The sequence below is a fragment of the Xiphophorus maculatus genome, chromosome 6 (assembly GCF_002775205.1).
Source record: "Xiphophorus maculatus strain JP 163 A chromosome 6, X_maculatus-5.0-male, whole genome shotgun sequence".
NCBI lineage: Eukaryota > Metazoa > Chordata > Actinopteri > Cyprinodontiformes > Poeciliidae > Xiphophorus > Xiphophorus maculatus.
Window position 1 is genome coordinate 13998662 of NC_036448.1, and position 14268 is coordinate 14012929.

Sequence of the window (14268 nt, forward strand, 5' to 3'; positions counted from 1 at the left end):
AGGAAATACGGTGAATTCAAAACGTAAGCAGTTTAAGTCATAAAATAGAAACATTAGCTGGAGATCACAAATAATGACTTCTTAAAGTTCAAGCATGTTCAAACAACATCGGCGTCATTCATCCTGGAGGGGCCCGCTCGTCCTCTGCTTCCGTCCTTAATGGTCTCTTCGTAAGTCGGGAGATCTTTACATTCCTCATATGTGGGGAGAGTCACATCTGCAGCAGAAGCTAGAGGTGGATCAGCCAAGGTGTCCCGCGAACAGCTCTCCATGAGCATTTCCTGTGACATAGTGACCGGCGGCTGTCCGTTTTGCGGCGGGCTGTGCTGCCTAGATTTGGAGCATAGCATCCTCTGGATAAAGTAGCCCAGGGCGAAGAGGAGCAGCATGATGAGCACCCCTGAAAGTTTCCGGGTGACCATGGCGATGTTGTAGTAAGTCTTGTCCGCATGAGGTTTGCAACAAGGAACGAGCGTGGTGTTTTTACAGCAGATCTCGTCGTCCCTGCAGATGCTCAGTTCGCATCTTCGGTACGAGGAAACAAGTGTGCGGGTGAGGAGGCAAATACTGAAAACTATCAGTGTCCGGCGTATGCTGGAAAACATATCTGCTGGGATCGGAACCGGAAAAAAAAAAAAAAACAAACAAAAAAACAAAACAATTAAGCTCTAAAAATCTACGCGTCGAAAGATTCCTGGATTGAAACATAGAAATAGAGAACCAACGAGTCACCGCATGCCCAGCGGAAAAACAAAGCGACCAGTTTGAGCCATAAATTTTCAACAATTGGCATTCAGCCCTTTTTTTTTCTTTTCCCAAAAAAACACTATTCCAACAAGCCCGGCTTTAACTTTTTATTGTACTCAGAAGTCCTTCCGACGCATCAGGCATTCAGTGTGTTGGTAAGTCGTAAGCCCACTCATGAACATAATTCCTAATCGAGAACTGGACTCGTGGAAACAAAGAAAAATGGTCTTCAAATCCCAAATGGCGTGAGGAAAGTCATGTCCAGAAGAGCTGTGGGATTGTTTCAGGACCACGGACAGCGTACACGCCCTCGGGTAGGAAAAATAATGGGCGGGGGGTCACGCTGTCTGTGGCGCTGACGTAGACCTTTTAAATTGCAAATAGTCTAAAACTCTTCTCTGGCAAGAGCGCAAGTAAGATCCATTTGCAATAAGGTTTAGTATTCACTTGTGGGTCAAGCTGGGTCAACGCAGTGCAATGCGTTGATCCACTTAGACTGCGACGTCGATACAAAGCTCAACGTGGTGTCCTTTTACTGATGGGGGGGGATCACTACTCATTGGGCAGTTTCTGAATTTTAAAGAACACAACAGCGCTGCACCTGTGCTTTAATTTTGCCCAGAAAAAAAGGGGGGGGGAAAAGAAGAAAAAAAAAAAGAAAGGAGCTAAATTTGTATGGGGTCGTTTTACTGGCAATGTTGAAACCAGCATTTTGTGTTACGTCATAGCCTTAGCAAAGATAATCGATAAAGTGACTGCATGATTAGGTTGTGGGTTGTAATGGCAGGAAGTGGCCCTTAAAAGCATGTCTGGATGTCTTCTAAATTGACACGAGTCAGTGTCAAGTTACTGCAGATGAATCTTTGCTCTTGTCAGAGATGCGTTGTTTGTATCTGTGAAGCAAACAATGCATTCTTTACATGTACACGTCTCTCTGTGTGGTTTCAAGGGAATCCAATGCTAAATAAATTGATATAGCAATTTATACCAAGGTCCATAAACTGGCAGGAGGTTAGAGTTACATTACATGTTGCACAATGTCATTGGAAAAAATGTGACTAAATATGTTGAAACAGAGTTCTCAAAACATACAGATGAATCCAACGTGAAATAAATTGCATGAAATAAATTCAAGGAGAAACTCATATTCATTACATAACTGGATACATTTTTCAAACATTTTAACATAAAGCTTATGAAAATTCATAATCTCAAAAAAAAAAAAACAAGTCAAAGCTTTTCAGACTGCAATGTCAGCCTACAGAATTGGTCATGTATTGTACACATTATGCCCCCATATCTGGTTGGGACTTTAATAATTACTCCATCAATGCAACATGGGACGAACGTGAATAATCGGTGGCTCTACAAGTGTCACAAATTTGCTAGTGGTCTACAGCTCATCCATTCCTTTGGTCTGGTGTCAACTTTCATTAAGACTCCACAGATTCTCTGTGAGGATTAGCTCAGGTCAAAATGCCAGACCATCAGTGGCGCAAAAAGTGGGTATGCAGGGTATGCAACGCATAGGGGCGCTGCACTAGAGGGGGCGCCAAAACCCCGTCTCGAAAAATGTTTTTTTCTTGTTGGCATTTTCTATAATTAACAGAATGAAATGATCATTAACAGGGGAACAGCACTGATTAGGCGCCCCTCTGCTCCTCCCATGCAGGTGGCTGTGCACGCGCCCCTAAGAGTACGCAGGCGTGTTTTTTTAATTTTTTTTTTATTTTAGACTACCACTCATAGTGCACTTGACAAAATGGAGCGGCAGAAAAAAAAGCTGTCCGGGGCGCAAAACAGAAAAAGTAAAAGGGAGAAGGATAAAGATGTTGGCGGGATGAAAAAAAGCCTTTCAATGTGGTTGAAAGATAGTAGGTAAGTACCGTCAGTGTATTAGCAGGACAGGAGGGTTGTAAATAATCAAGTTAGCTAAAGCTAGCAGCTAGCCTAATACGGAATCGTCCCATATTTGCTGTTAAAAGTTGCCTCCCCTATTAAACCATTAAGGGACGCGATTTGTTTTGTATTTCTATGAATATCTGATACATAAACCTGTCACAGACACATAACCGCGCACTAAGTAAGAATGACCGAAATAAAACTCAGGAAATATTAACACAGGAAAGCTAAAGCTGCTGTGGCGGCAGTGCCCAGCTATGGTCCAACACTTAGCCCTCCTGGGTGCATTTTTTCACTCATATGTATTATGGATTCTTTAATTAAAGATGAGTTGTTGAAGTTCATGTGTGTATCAGACAAATTAGTCATCAGAGTCACTAAAGCCCTTAAACTCAAAAAGGTTGGTGACCTATTTTACCAACCTTTTTGGCAGGGGGACACTTGATTTTAAATGTTTTATTCAATACCACTACAGTGGTGTTGTGATGTATCTGATAAGTCAGATCAGATGTAATGTCCAATCAGTAACTGTTATCCAACAAGGAGTGGCCTTTACCACACAAAATGGGGGACACATTTAGGCAGTACATGGTTGTAAATGGCCCACAGAAAGTTTCTGATGGTCCATATCCAAGATCAGAGAAGAATAAGAGGTGTTTTTCCAAAGCATACTGTTTTCGTTTACTGTCTAATGGAGAGAAAGTTGAACGAGATTGGTTACTGTATTCTAAAAATACTAACAGAGTCTATTGTTTTGCATGTAAGCTTTTTGGTGAAGCTAAAGTTCTTGACACATGCCTTGTGGAGGGGTATAATAACTGGGGATGTCTTTCAAAAACACGGAAGCACCATGAAACCAGTAGTTCTCACATAAATGCTTATCTGACGTGGAAAGAAATGGCATCTCGCTTACGCCTAGGTAAAACTATTGATAGTGAACTGCAGAAAACCATGGCAGCTGAAAAAGCACACTGGAGAAGTGTGTTGACTAGAGTTATCGACTGCATACTTTTCCTTGCAGAGAGAAACTTGCCACTAAGGGGGAAAAATTCTCAGTTAGGAAATCCTAAAAATGGAAATTTTCTGGGAATCCTTGAGCTCATAGCGCGATATGATGTAACACTGGCAGAGCATCTTAGAAAGGCTGCCTCCAAACAAACCACTGGATATCTGACATGGTGCACTCAGAATGAATTTTTAGATTCAATATCAGAGTGTGTTTTGAGTAAAATATCTGCCAAGATCAAGTCCTCTAAGTACTTTGCAGTGGAACTGGACTGCACACCTGATATTTCAAAGCAAGAGCAGGCCTCAGTCATCATTCGATATATGGGGGGGCGCCGAAGATATGTTCGCAACCACCTCAAAAATATGGAGTTGTGCCCCTGCAGACCATCATGCACAGTCAGTCTTTAAATTAGGCATTTCAATGTTTGGAAATGTCAGTAGGTGCCAAGTTCTGCTGGAGGGGAAGAGAATCAGCAGCTCTATGCAGCTCTTCAGCAGGCCCAACAAATGAAGAAGAAATGGTTCCCCAAATCACAGATTGTCAGGCTTCCTCACCTGATAAGTCTGAGGAAGCCTGCAACAGTTTAGTCCTTTTTCTTAACCCATATATGATCCTTCAGACATGGATACATATACAGTGGTATTTTAAACACTCCTTGTGCACTCCATGTGTAAATGCCCGTTCCATTATATAATGCTGATTGTAGGTTGTTACCCATAGTACCCAGTAGGGGGTGCTGTAGTTTGGTTCACGTTGAGTTAGTGCCTTCATTTAAAGCGAAAAATAAGACGATGTGTTGCTAGTCTCCTGTCAGTCAGCACTTTGGGCTGAAATATCCCACGGACAAGAGGAAGAGGATGATATTCTTCATCGTTATGACTCTGGACTGTAGCGCACATTTTCAGAACTGGCTAAAGGCTAAAGGCAGCACAATACGGACTTTACCACCATAAACTTTGCAGCCCTTGGATAGTGGAGCGAGGTGCATCTTTAGAACCACATTAGTTTGTGAAGTTAGTGTTACTATGTAATGTATTCATGTTTTGTGTCAAACAAAGGCACTTAAGCAAATGTATTTTCTTTTCTTTTAGTTTTCACGGTGTATTTGGAGCACGGTGTATTCAGCGCTATTCAACAAACTTGGTTTCAAAAGAAGTAAACACGAATCTACTGCACCCGTCGAAGCTCTCCATGTTTTCTTGGGTCTGAGGGACTGTGACACCATGTCTTGCAACCTCAATCTAGATAGGGTTCACTAAACAATTTCCTCAGATTTTATTATCCTGTTGCTTGTTTGCTTCATCTGACAAATGTCTTTCTTCCACAAAACTTTCTACATCTAGCCATCTATTGAATAAGCTAAAAATTAGCTACTTTTGCAATGGCTTCATTGCTCACTTCCTTGTGAAAGTTTGCCAATGAGTTTGTGTAGTACAATTCAGTAAAGCTAGTCTTCTCCCATAATTATGTAGGCCATAGCAAGATATTTCACATAACTTATTTGGTAAATTAACTTTAATGATGCTGATGCACTTAGAAACATCTTTAATTAGGTAGTTATTAACATTTGTCTCACTAATTTATGTGTGTGGAATACCAAGAAAACAACAAACCTGGTCACTGGGTTCCTGGCAAGAAATAAGAATTGGAGTTTGTCAGGAAAGCATCAACTTTCATTGAGACAAATACAAGTTTATAACTTACAGAAACAACTGTATATTTTAATGCTGCAGCAAAATAGACCGTCACTGCTCACCCATAATGCTCATTGAAATCATATCTTAAAGCTGCTTCTGCATCGGGAGTTGTAGTGGCAACACAGTGGTCAACATAAACTCGAAGTGGTATGTGGTGACCCATAATAATAGATACTTCAAAGCGAATGAGATCACCCACAAAAAATGTGGTAGATCCCCTCTCATACTGCCAATCATCTGCAAAAGGAGTAAAAATAAACCTATTACTTTCCCTTAAATGTGCTCTGTAGCTCATCCGATAATCCATATCGAGAAAAACAAAAACCAAAAACCCATGTAATACCACTCATAATTTGCAGACTGAAGTATATCTGGCCATCTACAGAATCTATGGAGGTAAAAGGAATCCATATGGGATATAAAGAGACGACATCCACAGAATACCTCCTGAAACAAAAGAATGTATATGTCTTTAAAAATACAGTGGGGCTTATGCAATCTGTACACTAGAAGATCATATGGTTTCGGCAACAACTATCCACCATTTTGAATATAAAGTACTCACCTGTCATAATGGCATTCAACTGGTACAGCTGCTCCATCCAGTCTGAGCAATCCATCTAATGAAGGTTTGGTGAGCAGGTCAGAACATTGGAATAGATTATCTTCTCTTCTGTTGACTGGGAAATGGCAAATGCATTAGTCTCAGTGGCATGATTTTTTTTTTTTTTTTTTACATGGGCATTAGTAATGGAGTCATATATTCTGTGACAACTTAAAAATGTTCCTTCACCTAAAAGGGGGGGAGGGGAAGAAAACACTGAACACTGGGTCATATTTCATTCAACAAATTATTAGAAATTACATTGGTCAGACGTAAGCTGGATAATTCTGAAACTCTTACACTTGTGTGAAACAGTGCATTAGAAACACAAAATCACCTGGATAAGTCAAATCTTTAAACAGATATTTAACCAACTCTTCTGATTAACGAGTCTTTTAATCCATTTGTGAAACACAAATCCAGATAAAGTGCAACTAACTCAGAAGAATTGAGTAGCTTAAGGCGCCATTCAAGCAAAAACTGAAAACACGTGAATGTTCACTTCTTGAATAAGATTTTTTTTTTTTCATAGTTTCGATCTGCAGCAGTCGGTGCTTACAGAAAGTTTGGTTCCACAGTCTGTCAGCCGGGCCAGAATGGTGAACTCTTCGTCACTTGACTGGACCGGCCCGCATCCTGCCCCTTCGCTCGGAGAGTTCGGTCCCAGTTGGAGATGTGCACCGTCCACCTTTAGGCTCTTGTCAAACATGTCCGCCTGCACCAGAACCTCACTAGAATCTGGTGGCACTTTACCACGACTGGTCGAGGTCGAACACTGAGCTCCGGCGCTTCGCCGACAGCTGAGGCTGGACTCCCCCATATGTTCTGACCAAAGCTTGTGGGCTGCTTGTTCGTGAACCCCGACTGTAGTCCAGCCGACCTTCTGTAAAAGTGAATAAAAAACGATGAGCCACCAGGACACGATTCGTCGCAGGTTGCGATCCATTCTAAGACACGTTTGGAAGATACTGGGCCTTCAATCCACGGAAGGTATGTCCGCAGCTGCAGGTGATTAAGGCTCCTCCGACACACCTGGTGAGGAATATTTATGACCAGCTCTTCATAACTGTTTTTTTCCTCGACTTTGCCCTGGATAAAAGTTCATAATGGATTTTTTTTTTCTTTAACATTTTTTTTGTTTGTTTGTCATTAATTTTTTTAGATTCTAATCATAAGTCATAAGTGCTGTACGCCTAAAAGTCCACAAGATGGCAACAGAGCTGTATGACATTATTTCTTGAGTTTACAGGGACGGTAATAACCAAGAATAATACTATCAGTTTGTACATAATAAACTGACAGACTGAAAATCTCATGACTTTGAGATTTTTCAAACATATTTGTAATAAAATCAAAGTTGGGTTGTCCGAAGAAACAAATATTGATAATTAAACAATTGATTAACTTAATAAACACTTGGACCTCAGCAGTAAATGCCCATAATATTGTTAGTATTCAAAAGTACTTTTATGGTAAAGCTTAACATGCTTAACATTTTCTTTACATTTTCACAGCTTTCATGTATTTTTATTACATTTTAGGTTCAAGCCATGTAACTGATAGATTATTTTTTATTATTTTAGGAATTATTTGTGTAAGAATATAATAGTAATATTTGACCATGATATGTGTTTGGTGAACATAAACGAGTCAAATAAATCAAGTAGTTATTAATAGGTCTTAAAGTCCAAGTTGAAGTGCAAGTTCTCTGTGGTTTCAGCATGAATCAAAATGTGACAAGTGAAAAAATACATTTACAAAGGATTCACTTCTTCATTAGTTTCCTTTTCTCAATAAATACACTTTTCAGTAGACCAGATACAGAATTTAATAAATAGCATTTTAACACTGGAATGGTTAAATTAAATAACTTCCTTCTTCTATTTACTTGTTGCTTTTCTTGAGGCCACAATGATATGAAAGTTAGATGAAAAATTAATTCTTAACATTTAGAGCAACATGTGTAATTCAGTATTGTAGCAACTTTTTATAACGTAAATTTCTCGCAAACATTTTGTGAGATTGAAATTAATGAATGGGATGCCGATGAAAATTTCTAAAATAAAATCATGATGTGTATTATCACAGCAAGTTAAAATATTTCATAATTTACAATTATGAAAATACAGAGGACGTCATATGTATCTCTTACATGCACATCTTGATTGCTTCAGTTATTTTTTCTCAGAGACAAAACAACTCATATTTGATTGCTATAAATAAAATATTTTCTAACATTTAGATATAACATTTTTACGCCTGTGTTTTCTGGTTTCTGCCCAGATATAGCAGCTTAGTATCATTTAATATGGTGAATAAATTTGCAATAATGATAGATTGAATTTTACATCTTGAGTACCTGACAGTTTTTTTTTTCTTTTGATATATTCTCAGAGATTACATCCCAGGTCCCTCTTAACCTCAGCAACCACAAATATCCGAAGAGTGTGTTCACATGACAAGGAAACAATACAAACCAAAGCTGACAAAACAAAACCAACTATTCACTTTCAGTACTCTTTTATGAATAACATATGCAGATAACCTGCATAGTTGAAAGATTCTTCCCGCAACTAACCTTCGTTTAGTCACTCCCAAGGTTGGCACATCATGGGATGCCTGGGAAAGATTCTTACGAGTGGCATTTTGGGACATCCACTGGGTGATGTACAGGATATAGTTCTGTGGTAAAAGATGTTGATACAGTGGCGTCTTAACACCTTGTTGTCATTTTTAGGAAGATAAGAAAGTTGCTCGCTGGATTACACTGGATATTATCAATATAAAGCAAGAAGGCTGGATAAGAGGAACTAAAGTAATTTTTTTCTCTTCTTTTTAATAGTTCTATTAAAACCCCAAAGCCTTTTACAGTGATGATTAGGCTCATCTGCATGTAAGACACTGGACTTTCCAAATGAAGTGTACGCAAGCATTGCTAAGCATTCAGGTTGAATTAAACAATCAAGGTAGTGGTTACAGGAAAATTCTTCTACATGTTTATTATCATGTGTTTTTATAGCAACCACATCAACAAATGATTGAGACCATCACTTTAAACAAATGAAGGTCTTCTTGTAAATCCTAGGTAATGTAAAAATCACAGTAAAATCAAATATTATTAATCAGAATATTAATAATATTAATATCAGTTACTATTAATTAATTAATATGATGTTTAACTAATATTAATGAATTAATATTTAGTCATTAAATATTAATAAATATATTACAGAATATGTTGATTTGTTTACTACAATTAATCCATTAATTTCCATTGATTGGTTTATTAATCAAAATTAATAAATTAAGATTGATCAATTAATATAATTGAGCAGTATTAATTTATTAATATTGATTAGTATTAATATTCACTAAAAACTGAACAAAATTTAAAAAAAGCTTTATTATTTACTAATGTGATATTACTATTATCACCTTCCTAAAATAAGTTCCTCAGTCATTTTTTGCCAAAAGTGATTTTTTTTACCATCTTTTTTTATATATATATCTGGTGATTTTTTTTTTCTTGAGAAAAAATTACATTGGCAATTATTTTAGGAAGTTGATAAAAATCACATTTATGAGAAGCACAGATGACTCCATTTACAGATAATTAAACATTTAATTAGGCTGTGATTTTCAAAGAATGTTTTGCTTATTAGTAAATGACAAAATACACCATGGAAGACTTAAGAGGATTTCTTTCTTGAACAAAAGTATATACTGAATTTTGATTGTTCTTAACTTTGAGCTTCACAACCTGTTGAGTCTCAAACATTAATATCCCAAGCAAACTTTCACAGATTGTAACTTTAATATGAGACTTCGTGGTTAACTTAAGTAGTTTTTAAACAGGTAGCCTGCCTCGGTTTAATTCATAAAGATGAATTAAACTCTAGATGAGGGTAATCCTTGCTTCCCACAGAGGCTACCACCTCTGACATCACAGGTCTCTCTCAGCCTCAGCAGCCACAAAAAAACCAAATATTTACTTTCAGTACATTTTTTTCAGTAACAGACAGTGGATAACCTGCCCTTTCGAAACATCATTCCCTCAACTAACCTACGTGCACAACTTACAGGTCAAGTTGCTCATTTACAGACTGTTCAGGAATCTTATGACTGGGCTTATGAAATCATAATTATGTTCTGAGAAAATGATACCTGGTATGTTCACACATCAGCTCCTCAACATGAGAAAGGAATGTAGGCAATGCTACAGACTGATGTCAAGTCTGAACACTATCTAAATCAAGAGAAATCAAAATGATTTGTTATAAAAGCAGTTTAATATGAGAATAATGCCTGGTTTTCAAATTATTTTGCACAAAATGGGAAGACGGTCAACATTAATGGAAGATAGGTGAAGAAAAACACAGAACAATCCTGAAAGAACTCTGAAAGACTACAGACTGGTGTGGAGGTTCACCTTCTAGCAGGACAACTACCCTAAATGTACAGCCAGAGCTGCAGTGGAATGTTAAAGACTATTAATGTGTTCCAGTAAGTCAAAGTTCACACCTAAACCAAATTTCAAATCTCTGGCAGGAATTGTGCCTTCTAGTCGGTATTGCTGAGCATGAGCAATTTTGTGAAGAAATAAATTGCAGTAGTGTGCAGAGTCTTTGTAGCTGTGATTGCACACAGATACATATTCAGATTTTCAAGTGCTGAAAATAAATAACTGAAAATTGTGTGTTATCTTTCATCTGACAATTCTGCAGGATTGTGATTTTAAATCTGGCATAATGTAAACACTCCGAAGGGAAATGCATTCTTTCCTTTATTTTTTTCCCTTATTGTATTTAATCAGGTAAACCCCGTTGAGATCTAGATCTCATTTTCAAGAGGGACCTGAGCAAATAAATTTGCAATACATAGCAACTTGGTTACAAGATAAAAACAATTAATACATATGCACAAGTATAAAACAATAAAAACAATTTAAACACAATGACATTCTTTTGAATGACACTGCACAGTTTATATAAAATCCAGTATTTGGAATTAATCACTAGGTTTTAACTGTAATTAACATTTTTGATTTCAAATTGAATCATTCTGACTTACGAAATGAGTGAGAATCAATGATTAAAAACAAGACAGAACATCAGGTATCATGCAGGAAAAAAAGTTTATTTGATCAGTTTTAGAACCAACTAAACAACATCACCATAAATAGTTAAAATAAATAGTCCAGAATAAAAAAAATATTACATTATGTAAACATCACATATTCCAAAATATACTTTATAAAAGTACACTGTCACATATCATCTTGATGTTAAATGGAATCATCACAGACTTACAAAATATAATAAATAATGTTATTATAAAACATAGACTTCAGTGTTTCTTTTACAGCTGGATTTTTTTTTTAAAGCAGCATGCAGTTTAACTGTTTGAGAAGTTGCTGCTTGTTTCTTGCTCTGGAGATCGGTGAGGATTTAGTTAGTGTGTTCACCGAGGCTCATGTAGCCAATGGCTCGGTTGATCGTGATGGTGCGGACTTGGAAGCCTTTCATGATCTTGCAGAGACGCTGCCGTTGATTGAAGCCATTGGTGCTCGAATGGCCCACAGGAGCCTGAAGAAATACAAAGGCATCATTAAGGCTTTGTGGAAGTAGCTCATCTGGTAAAGTTGTGTTTGGGTTTATCAGAAATATATTTCTCACTAGTTTTTGGGTGAACAGCTAAGGCTTACCTCCGCTGAGTTCCAGGCTGTTGGGTTAGATGACCTAAAGCAATTCTGTCAATTACAAAAAAAAAAACACTTCAGTTTTGTTTTGTTTTTTCATAAAAGAGTTCAATTTGTAGCATGAAAAGAAGTACAAATGTATCAATGCTTACAAAGCAACAAGTATCAGTTCAAAAAGCACTGGTGATAATGTTTGACAAACCTCCATGAGCTCTTTGAGGGGGAGGAGAACAGAAGAACCAAGAGTACCGTCAGAATCCGGCAGAGCTGAGAGAACCTTGTAGTAGTGACTCAGGTCCTTTCCGATGTCGCTCATACATGACTCCTATACAGAAAAACAACAAACATCACCTTCAGACTCAAGAAAAGTGACGCCTTGAATTCTATTGACAGAAAAAGCATGCTTAAACACATAAAACTTTGTTAGGTAGCTATTTAGACGCCTACCCGATCAAATGCTGAAGTAGTTTCCCCAGAGCATACTGAACCCTGTGGGACAGACAATTTACAAAGACCCATTAAAACCACTTTCATAAAAAAAATTGATATGCAGCACAACTTCTGTGATTTCTCTTTATAAATAAATTATTTGAATGTCAAAATACCGCCACGTGATGTCAGTGTATTGGCTGTACCTGTGGCGAGCACACAGTCGGCGTCCTGGTCTTCAAGTTCAGCTCCATGTTGTGCCTGGTGCAGTTCATTCCACTGAACATCCTTGTCTGTTGGGAGCAGAGAGGTTTAGCACCCCAAACACAGCGGCAACAACGTAGAATTCAACCTTCACCAAGTCACCTACTGGATCGTCTGGTGCTAGAAGATTTGTGATGTTTTCCAGAAGCGTCCGTGCATAAAAGACGCAGGAGCCGGTCATCTGTCCGTTGGGCATCGGTGGCAGTGACCGACTGACCACCCATGCAGGACAGCTGAGTGCCAGGAGCAACAGCACAGGAGTGAAGTCTGGCAATAAAAGAAAAGAAAAACAGAGTAATGTTAACAACTTTAATCTTCTAATTATTTTCTTGCTGAGATACACAGAGAAATCACATGATACTCACAAAGCTTCATGAGTGGCATCCTGGACTTGAGTTTCTCTGAGTGTAATTGTCTCAACTCAGGCATCCTCAAGGGTTTTATACCCTAAGTAGGGATTTTCTCTTTTTTATTTCTTGAAACTGAAAGTGCTATGTCACATCAATCGCCCTTTTGTGTCTAGTGGGTGAAACTGGAAATAACAAATCTGTGAGGCTACTTGTGTTAACTATTGGCATTTATACTACTACCAAACGAGAATATTAGTTGATGCTATTTTGACCCTCCACAGTCATACTGCTACACAATTCTCCATTCAAAAATTTTCAAAGCAAAACTGGATGTATTTAATTTCTTGTAAGAGAAAAAAAGAAATAAGTTACAAAATAAGAAAAGGGTCCAAAGGTTGATGTGCACTTTGATGATAAGCAAATATTATTACAAGAACACTTATATGTAATTGTTACATGAACAACAAATCATATAATGTTTATTTGTGTTTTTAAAATTAACTTTTGAACATTTTTATTTCACATAGCTGCATTGAAATAATACGTCGTGTAAATTTTGGATTATTTTATCTTCATTAAGGTGATCTGAACAAAGTTGGTCAAAAAGCAACATTTTATTTTGGGTCACATTTTCACGTCAAAATTTTCATAAAATGAAAAAAAGCAGCAAATAAATTTTGAAGAATGAGACGTTCTAATTAAAACACTTTAGTGCAGATGCTCTTGAGCTTTACAAGGGCCACGCGTCACTTTTTTATTGGTTGCAGTTATTATGGTTATGTTGACCATAATCCAGCAGGCACAGTAAGACGTTATAAAATAACGTCATGAAACGTTATTTTTGTCGAAATAAAAAAAAAAAATTGTCATGAAAAGAAAACTGAAAATGAACCCTTTTTATGGTATGAGATATAGAATAAAAAGTTTCAAATTGTTTTAGAACCAGAACTGATCAAGTGCAGAAATGATAAATATGGAAATAACCCTTTAATTCTATTCATTACTCTAGCATGCTAGAGATCAGTTGTTTGCTGTAGCACTTTCAAAAACAGAGCACTGCAATTACACTATTGTATTACAGTCATGTTTAATAAATTGGAATATTATTGAAAGTTAATTTATGTCAGCAAATTAATTCCAGTAAAACACATTATACTGATAGATTAGACACAGCCTGATGACTGTGGGCTTATATTTAGGATCAGAATATTACACTAAACCAATAAACATACAGTTATAATACCGAAATGTGGGCTTCATAAAGGTATGTTTAATACCTGCTACAGTTTTCAAATTGTACTTTTAATCTGATGAACAAGCCTCACTGGAATTCATAGTTTAATTTATCAAATAAGACTGAATGTCTGTCACTCTGTTACACTTTTTTCTTGTAACGTTCTCTCGAAATGCTGTCCCAACAAGCAGCCTTTCCTTGATAACTGCCGTCACAACGTGGTAATAACTACGTCCTTTCTTGCTTCAAAGTATTAGTCTCATTAGACACAACTGGTGTTACGTCTAAATTATTGATCTCTATTCTTCTCAGTAGTAGTCCACATTTATTTTGC

The 14268-nt window shown here is 37.2% G+C and overlaps 1 protein-coding gene and 1 pseudogene across 1 annotated transcript; both read right to left on the reverse strand.

The window, feature by feature from the left end:
• Positions 1–98: 98 nt before the first annotated feature.
• On the reverse strand, positions 99–8614 carry LOC102216634 (annotated as a pseudogene).
• A 2792-nt stretch (positions 8615–11406) lies between these two features.
• On the reverse strand, positions 11407–12734 carry LOC111608846. The gene is made up of 7 exons (XM_023335228.1): positions 12716–12734; positions 12457–12617; positions 12293–12379; positions 12105–12146; positions 11860–11982; positions 11664–11708; positions 11407–11544 (listed from the first exon to the last, which is right to left on the reverse strand). The coding sequence occupies exons 1-7, from the start codon at positions 12732–12734 to the stop codon at positions 11407–11409; spliced, it is 615 nt and encodes a 204-aa protein (XP_023190996.1).
• Positions 12735–14268: the final 1534 nt, after the last annotated feature.